At 44.4% G+C, this 9261-nt stretch overlaps 1 protein-coding gene across 1 annotated transcript in view; it reads right to left on the bottom strand.

The window, feature by feature from the left end:
* Positions 1-6050, bottom strand: part of FAM133B (family with sequence similarity 133 member B) — a 28558-nt gene extending 22508 nt beyond the window's left edge. Inside the window, exon 1 of the mRNA XM_069587397.1 lies at positions 5888-6050. Coding sequence (XP_069443498.1) covers positions 5888-5911 — 24 coding nt within the window. The 5' untranslated portion in view covers positions 5912-6050. The remainder of the gene's footprint in view (positions 1-5887) is intronic.
* Between the last annotated feature and the right edge of the window lie 3211 nt (positions 6051-9261).

Genomic DNA, 9261 nt, shown 5'->3' on the forward strand with positions numbered 1-9261 from the left:
AAACAACGTTGGTTGAAAACGACTATCACAAAGACTGATTTTAAGGCCTGAAAGTTAGTACTTAACATTCCAAAAAAAAACGCAAAGGTACTTTCATCTACTGCATTTCACTTAAAATCTTTAAAAACGACAAAATTTTCCACGTTCATAACAAGTGTAAGTTATATACGTCTAGATTTCTCTGGCAGAGTAAACGATACACAACCACTATAAACAACACATACCGAGCACTGTTTCTATTCAACTGGATACTGCCTAATTACCTGAGATGAAAACAGTTAAACCTTTAATATGATTTTCTTACAGCTAGAGTTCCTAAGGTCAGAGACATTTACAGGATAGGGGCTACATGTGGCTGTCTATGCAATGCTGACGACCGAGGCATAAAAGTCATATTTTAATATCAATGTTATGCCCTCAAATATTTCATTCAACTGTCTCTACTGAGATTTTTAATCAGTTTATGTGGAAATGACAACCAACAAAGGCCACAACGGAGCAGTTGTTGGCCCAACCAATGACACTGACCATCTTAACAATCAAAAGTATAACGTACAAACTAAGATCATCTCTTTTAAACCAGGAGCATAGTATCTATCACCTTCTTACTTCTTAGGTATCATGTCATAATTTTAGCAGTACTTAATGATAAGCCATTTTAAGTTTGAAACTGTAAAAACTGTATTTTCAAAGTTATAAATTATACATGGATGTTAAAACTATATCACCAAAAGAGGAAAAACTGAAAATACCTAAATAGCCATCAACCTGAGATTCATCAAATAAACTATATTCCCCAAACGAAATACTAGGTTGATGTAAATGTAACTGCACTTTTCGCATTGTTGAAATTTGCCGTTTGACATTGGAATACATTCATAATAAATGTGGTCATGTTATACATCATTTTAACACACATTTCTCACTTTATGGTTTTTTGCTAATGACATTACTTGTTTATTTTATATTTACTTTGGACTATGGAAATGATGTTAGACAAAAAGCAAATTTGAGTGGATTTTCTTGTTAGAGTTCAAAACGGGCCATAAAGCAGTGGAGACAACTCCCAATATCAACAACGCATTTGGCCCAAGAACTGCTATTGAAATGTACAAAGCAGTGGTAGTTCAGGAGGTTTTGCAAAGGAAACAAGAGCCTTAAAGATGAGGAGCACAGTGGCCAGTCATCGGAAGTTTGCAATGAATCTGAGAGCAATCATGGAAGCCGATCCTTTTACATTTGAAGTTGCCTAAGAACTCAACAGCAACCATTCTATACTTGTTTGACATTAAGTGAACTGGAAAGATGAAAAAGCTCGCTAAGTCAGTACCTCATGAGCTGCCCACAAATCAAAACAACTGTCATTCTGAAGTGTCGCCTTCTCTTGTTCTATGCAACAACGAACCATTTCTCAATCAGATTGTGCTGCGCCATGAAAGCTGGGTCTTAGTTACGGGCTCTCTAGTCGCGGTGCGCAGGCTCGGTCGCACCACGGCAGGTGGGATTCTAGTTTCCTGACCAGGGATCAAATTCACATCCCCTGTACTAGAAGGCAGATTCCCAACCACTGGATCACCAGGGAAGTCCCAAGAAAACATTTTTTAATATTATAGCCCATTACCTCGACGAGTACAGTAGTAGCAGCTACATCACCACCGCTTTTATGCTTGCTTCTGGACAGTCAGGCCTCGGAAGAAACACATCGTGCTACTGTATGCTGCTGTGCGGCACACAAGAGCACCGCCACCTGAAGAGGACGCACGCACACGGCAACATACGCCAGACAGGGAGCTAACTTACATGACCATACATGCGAAAGCACGTTTGCCTCTTTCCAAGTTTGCAACTTGAAGGTTCGTATGCAGAGGACTTAATACAGCGGCAATTTTTCACTGTAGTTTTAAATAACCTAAACACAACATTTACTATGTTTTACAGCCTTTAAATTTTCTAGCATCTATCTTAAAAACTCATTAATATTTTAATGAGTTTTAATGTCTACTGTGAAACTGCATCTTCAAAGTAGGTATCATCCTATCTTAAGCTTACTTTTCAGAGGAATATAAAGTAGTACATTCATATGCTAGGAGTCCATGTCAATCATGGACAAGTTATGCCACAATTACATGAGCTATTACTGAGTATGTAATAAGGCTTAACTTTCAAGCTCTTGAAAAACCCTATGCCCAGTCTGCTTAAGTACATAAAATAGCTCCAACAGCTTCTAAATAGCTCCATTATTTATTTCAATTACAGTGGTAATGGTTCTGAAGTGCATCTTAAAAGCTCCTTGCGAAACACTTGATCATGAGTCTGTGCTCATGACCATTAAGCAACAGTGCTCCTCTCTGATGCACAATAAAAAGGTTTTAAAACCCAAAAAGCAACCATTTCACAAAAGTTAAGCTCTTCCACTTACTATGCGTAAGTGTGAAAAAAAATGCTTCTAACATTAGCACGTTATACATAGTATATATAATGGCAGAGCATAAATCAAAATAAAGAAATTGTGCAATTTCTTAAAATGTCATGACTTAATCATTTTGAATACTGTGCCTTTTAAAATCAAACACCCATACTTATATGTAACTAGAATTGTCTGTGGCTCCAAACTGCTCCATGAGCTTGGGTAACAGAGAACAGGTTGGTTTTTTGGAAGTCAGGATGGCAAAACAGGCTCAAGGGAATATGTAAGTGGACAGCTAGGAAAAGAGCAACTGCAGTGAAGTTGTTGAGGACAAAATGCACAAAACTTCATTTGTTACTTTGGTTACCGATTTTTATCTGGAGGATACATCTGTTTCAGTAAAAACAGAAAATAACAGGAAAGAAACTTCTGGAAAATAATGGGCACAAAGGGTGACCAGTGGCTCAGACAGTATAAAGAATCTTCTGCAATGTTTGGCCCAGGTTCGATCCTTGGGTCAGGAAGATCCTCTGGAGAAGGGAATGGCTACCCACTCCAGTGTTGTTGCCTGGAGAATTCCACAGACAAAGGAGCCTGGCGGGCCACATGGGGCTGCAAGGAGTCAGACACGACTGAGAGACTAACACTCCCATGCTTTACAAATCTCAAGGGTTAAAATATTCAGTGGGAAAAAAAAAGTTGCTTAAGAATGTACAATATAAAAATAAACAAATAAATTAAAAAGAGTGTACAATATCAAGAGGGAACTCTAATCTTCCAACCTGGGGATTGAACCTAAATTAAGGACCTCAGATGAAAATGATGCGCAAATGTATACTCATTACCCGTAACAAACATACTGCTCAGGTGTGGGAGTTGAAGATAGGGGAGGCAGAGCATGTCTATGGGCAGGGAGCATATGGGAACTCTCTGTACTTTCTGCCCAATTTTGCCTTGAGACCAAAAGAGCTCCAAAAAGTAAAGCCTATTTTTAAAAAAACTTCAACCTGAAATTTATGGCTTTTTAGAAAGCAATTCTGTCATCTTGAAAACCATGATTTTTATCATCAATGTAAAAAGAAAAAAATGCCATTATTTTCAGATGCAAATGTTCATTTTATTTAAAGTCAAAAGTTATGATGTACTGAACTGAGTTACCAGATGACCCACGGTGCTTTTTTTGGGGAGTCCCAGTTTTAATAGTTTGGGGGTTTCCCTGGTGGCTCAGAGGGTAAAGAATCTGCCTGCAATGCTGGAGACCTGGGTTCGATCCCTGGGTTGGAAGATCCCCTGGAGAAGGGAATGGTTACCCACTCCAGTATTCTTGCCTGGAGAATTCCATGGACAGAGGAGCCTGGCGGGCTACAGTCCACAGGGTTGCAAAGAAGTCGGACAGGACTGAGAGACTAACACTTTAAGAGTTCCACCTCCTCCACTGCAGCCAGGAGGCTGAATTGGGCAACCTGTGTCTTCTATCTCTTAATTTCCTGTTTTCCTTTCTATAATCTTTCAAGCACATACAAAATGTTACCAGTACTACATCTGCCGAGACACATACCAAGGAATCAGCAGAGCCCAGAGTCCTCAAAATGCTCTAGTAAATGAAACTAACTTGAAAAGTTTTTCAAATGCTTTAAAAAAATGTCTAAACACCTTTTGCCAGTAAAACAAAACATCTTAGGCCTTTGCATGAAAACTGTACCCAAGGTCCAGTGATTTCTAAACATTTAAGGCCTAAGGTCATTAAACAGCCCAAACACTCAGTACCTTAAGCCTAAGGAAGCTCCATGAGAACACCATTTCAACTCTGTGAGAATCAATACCATTAGGTCTGACCTACAGAAAGAAGGCAGGAGAAAAGAACATTCCTCAACCTTGTAATCAAACTTCACCACAGTGGTTCCTAGACGTCTTTGATTATGAAGACTATATAAAACTAAAATAAGAGTTTCGAACATATTAAGTATTTCAGAGAATTAAAGCTCTTTGAGGACCTCTCCCTCCCCCAAACAGCAAAGGAAATTAATTCTTAAAAAGCTAGTTCGTTAAATTTAGTACAGTAACTTCAACAGCATTTTTTTTTAAATTTTGCTGCACATTGGTTTAAAACTCTATCATGGCCAAGCCTAGCAACTGTAACCTAAGCTTATCGCAAATTCCTTATGTTTATGGCCCATGCAATCTGATTCACAACCTGGGCTTTCCAACCCAAGCTAGTGGACACCTAGAATCTTCCTCCCATCTCTGCCTGTGAAAACGGAGAACCTCAGAACCCTGAATTTTCATCAGCCATTTCTTACTTTCTGTTATTAGTTACTTCTGTATCTCTTTCATCTCAGTTACAGAGTAACAACGTGCAGACCAAACATTCGCCCGCCCATCTTGCCTGGCGCGGTCTCAACTATTCTGGCAAGTTACGGGCTGCACTGATCCCACTTTACAGATGAGAACAGCGACGTATTCTGGGTCATCCAACTCCGGAGAGCCCAAAACTGACATTCCAGCCTGGGTCTGAGTCCAGAGTCAACCATCAAGCCATTTATTCCTTCTCGGGGCCTACTAAGTGCCAGGTGGGCTTCCCAGGTGGCTAAAACGGTAAAGAATCTGCCAGCAATGCAGGACACCCGGGTTCGATCCCTGTGTTGGGAAGAGCCCCTGGAAGAGGGAATGGCACCCTACTCCAGCATTCTTGCCTGGAAAATCCCATGGACAGAGGAGCCTGGCGGGCTGTAGTCCATGGGGTCACAAAAAAGTCGGACACGACAGAGCGACGCTCGCGCACACACAAACACAAGAGTCGGACACGACAGAGACACACACACACAAACACACAAAAGAGTCGGACACGACAGAGCGGACACATACGCGCTCTCGCGCGCGCGTAGTGCTAGGCTCTGGAGCCGGATCAAAGCATTTGGCTTTGATCCTGGTTCTTAAAGCAGGGAGCCGGCCGGCCTCTAGAACTGGGCGCCCTGCAGGCCCCGGGTGTAGGGACAGCGTCCCAGACCTCCGCGCCTCCGTCCCACCCGACTGCGCCAGAGCGGCGCAGAGATGGGGCGGGCGCTACCGGTGGGGGTGGCGGAGGCGAGTTCGGGCGCCTTCCCGGGCCTCAGACTTCGCACTTATTTACAGGAGGGATCAGAGGACCCTTGGCGGCTCTACCCAGTGGGCACTCCTGGCCCGAATGCGGGGGAGAAGGATGCCACAGAGCACTGCCAGAGGGTGCGGCAGGGCTGACCGGATGTAAAGGAAAGGGGGGCGAGAGAGAAAAGGGAAAGGAGTGGGGGGCCCACAGGCGCCAACTGCGTGCGCGGCGCAAGCGCGTCCGGGGCCGGCCCCGCGGTGCGGGGAGCCGGGTCTCCAGTCTCCAGGTCCGAGCGCCGCGGCTGACTCTCAGGCCCAGCCGGGAAGGGCGAGCGGTCCCGCTCTCCCGCCGCCGCGCCCCGCGTCGCCCCACTGTTTTCCCCGCCGGGTACTCACCACTCTATTGTCCCGCTTCCCCATGGTGCCGGACTGAGAGCTCAGCCAGCCCTCAGCGGCGACACCAGGCCAGCGCGGCTACCGAAGACGGCCCGAAGCAGGTCCTTCGGCCAACTCCCCATCCCATTGAGAGCGGCGCCTCGCGGACCCAGCGGCCGCGGTAGCCCACAGCGCCACCTACCGCCTCGGAGGAGAGGCGGGCGCCCGCGATCACTTGCGGTTCCCAGGGGTCGCCTGGGGATTCCTGTCCTTTGCCACTCACCCAGTACAGCAGCATGGGAGAAGGAGGCGGCAACCCACTCCAGTGTTCTTGCCTGGAGAACCCCAGGGACGCCGGAGCCTGGTGGGCTGCCGTCTATGGGGTCGCGCAGAGTCGGACACGACTGAAGCGACTTAGCAGCAGCAGCAGCAGTACAGCCGCATGGCCCAGGCAGCTGCTGTTGGCCTTGGATTGTTTTGCTTTCTGCCATTCCTGATGTACTGAAATCCTCATTCCAGAGGATACAATGATTATTCTGTTGTGTTCCACTATTATTCCACTATGCCTGTGTGCTTGGCATAGTGCGGATGCTGGGTATAGACAAAGTGAGGACTAGGACGGAGGTAGTCCCTCAGAATCCATTAAGTGGTGGCGGAGAAGTCAGTGTTCTCATAGATATTGCTAAAGACTTGCCTTTTAAGTTTAATCCCGTTCATTTATCGCTCCTGTATCCATTTCACGCTAATTTTTTAACACCGGTGCTCGTGCTTAGTCGCTCAGTTGTGCCCGACTCTTTGTGACCCCAGCCGGCCAGGCTCCTTTGTCCATGGGATTCTCCAGGCAAGAATACTGGAGTGGGCTGCCACGCCCTCCTCCAGGGGATCTTCCCGACCCAAGAATTGAACCCAGGTCTCCTGCACTGCAGGAGGATTTTTTTTTTTTTTACCGTTTGAGCCACCAGGAAAGCCCTTTGAACACCTGCTTGGTGTAATTCTCGGAGTGACTGGAAGCTGGATACGAGCAAGACCCAAAGATAAGATTAAGACCCAAGTGCTCCCTTCAAAGGGCCTGTTTATAAGCTAGTTAGGGAGATGGATAAACACAGGGTCAACTTTACTACATGGCATGCCACAATAATGTCAGAAAATACTAAAACTGCAAGGGAGGTGTTTCGGGGTTTGAGAAGGTGCCATTATATTCACTTAGAATTAATAGATCTGGATAACCCTGGATCCGTCTCAGCACAACATCATTAGAAATCCGAAAATCAATTTGGATCTTTTGTAGACTCTTGGAAAACGTCAAAATGGGCTTATATTCAAATATAAGAAAACTCCTTAAAACCATCTTCCCAGTTTGTCTCCCCCTCCTTCCCTTTCTCATGCTGTATCACATAACAAATGATGCCAGCTCCCGTTCTCTCAGAACTTTCCCAGACTCTCAAATGCAGCCATTGGGGGTTCTATTCCATACTGAAAGTTCATTCTCCTTAGTAACACCACTTCTTACTGTAAATTGCGTCTCCAAGATTTCATTTCTCCTTCTCCCTCACCCCTGACTTAAGCTGGGGATCCTTTTAGCAAGGACAGGCTTCTCTGTCTGAACAAGTTTGTTTTCATGGCTTATCGATAGTGTTTTTCATATCTCAGGGACTTTACAGATATTAACCCTGTAACAAGGATCTTTTTCTTATGTTTTCTTCAGCAAGTTTTATAGTTTCAGCTCCATGTTAGGTCCATGATCCATTCTGAATTGTTTTTCATGGTGTAAAGTAAGGGTCAAGCTCTTTTTCTTTTATCCATATGGATAACCAGTTTCTCCGGAACCATTTGATGGAAAGATTATCCTTTCTTCATTGAATCAACATATTAGTTTGCTAGGGCTGTTACAAATATGACATGCTGGGGCCCATCACTGTCCCTAAAGAACTGGGAGTTGTAAACTGGGCTCACAGTCCAGAGAGAAAAATCAGTGGCAGGGGCCTACTGGGCTTTTAATGGAGTGAGGTTCTAAGTGAGCTAAACAGACACAGAGATAACTAACTAGCTGAAAGTCTTTTGTAAACCACTTTGAAAAAAATGGTCCGGCTAAACCTGGTTGTGGATGCCTATGGTTTGTGGAGACAGGTGATTATGACTGATCTCTTAGTAAACAGCAAACCTTCCATTTCTTAATAAAGATCAAATTCCTGACTCTCTGTATCATCCCTTCTGAATATTCTGTACAGATCCTAAAAATGTAGATGCAATTTAGGGCCTGTTAAAAAGTTAGGAGAAGTCTTAATGAGAGCTCCCAAGGAATCCTGGAGGATTAATATTAAAATACCTGATATTGGACACAAAGACAGGAATATAAATGTCAGACAGTGACTATAGTCCCACTTTTGGTTTGCCCGTAGCATCTCAGGAGCTGCTACATCTGTCCCTCTGATCTAGTATGTAAGTCAAACAAAAGTGGGCACACATTAGCAGAAATTGTCTCCGACTTTAAAATCCTTCAGCAGTTCCAAACTCCTTTATATGACATATTAGGCTCTTCTGGACCTCACTCCCCTTCCCCTTACAGTTTTAAATCATTGAGTCATGGCCTATTGGTGGAGTTATATGAAGTGAATTTAGTGGCTTTCCACCAGTATTTTCAAAGTGTGGAGGATAATAAGAGAACCTGTGTGGGAGGTGCAGTATTATTTTGTGGAACATGTTTCCAATACATGTCTGTGTGTCCACGTGTGTGAGTGCACACCAGCCATACTCTTAGATTCTTTTTATAGGTTATGATCCAAAAGCTTAAAAGCCACTGCTCCAGGTGCGGCCTCACCAATCTGCTGCCTTTTTCTGTCTGCTATTTCATAAGTGCAGGCCACTGCAGACACAAAATATTTCTCCTTGCATGACTGACCAGCATTAGCTTTTATTGTTAGTCCACTCAAGCACCCTTTCTGCTTCCCAGGTGACTTGGTGGTAAAGAATCTGCCTGCCAATGCAGGAAATGTAGGTTTGATTCCTCATCCGGGAAGATTCTCTGGAGGAGGAAATGGCAACCCACTTCAGTATTCTTGCCTGGAAAACTCCATGGACAGAGGAGCCTGGCGGGCTATAGTCCATGGGGTCGCAGAGTTGGACATGTCTAAGCACACACGCACACAGGTGCAAGCAACATTTCCAATGTGAAATCTTTGTTCCTCCCCAGGTTATCAGCAACTGGTTACACAAACCTTTTTCCTAGTCTCAGTCTGGAGGTTTCAGAAAGGACTACTCATGCTTTACTTATTATGGGGTCTTCAGTGATTACCACAGTCGACTAATAAGAGCTTACTTTGGATGGAATGATGCTGAAGCTGAAACTCCAGTACTTTGGCCACCTCATGTGAAGAGTTGACTCATTGGAAAAGACT

This window comes from Ovis canadensis, chromosome 4 (assembly GCF_042477335.2).
Source record: "Ovis canadensis isolate MfBH-ARS-UI-01 breed Bighorn chromosome 4, ARS-UI_OviCan_v2, whole genome shotgun sequence".
NCBI classification, from domain to species: domain Eukaryota; kingdom Metazoa; phylum Chordata; class Mammalia; order Artiodactyla; family Bovidae; genus Ovis; species Ovis canadensis.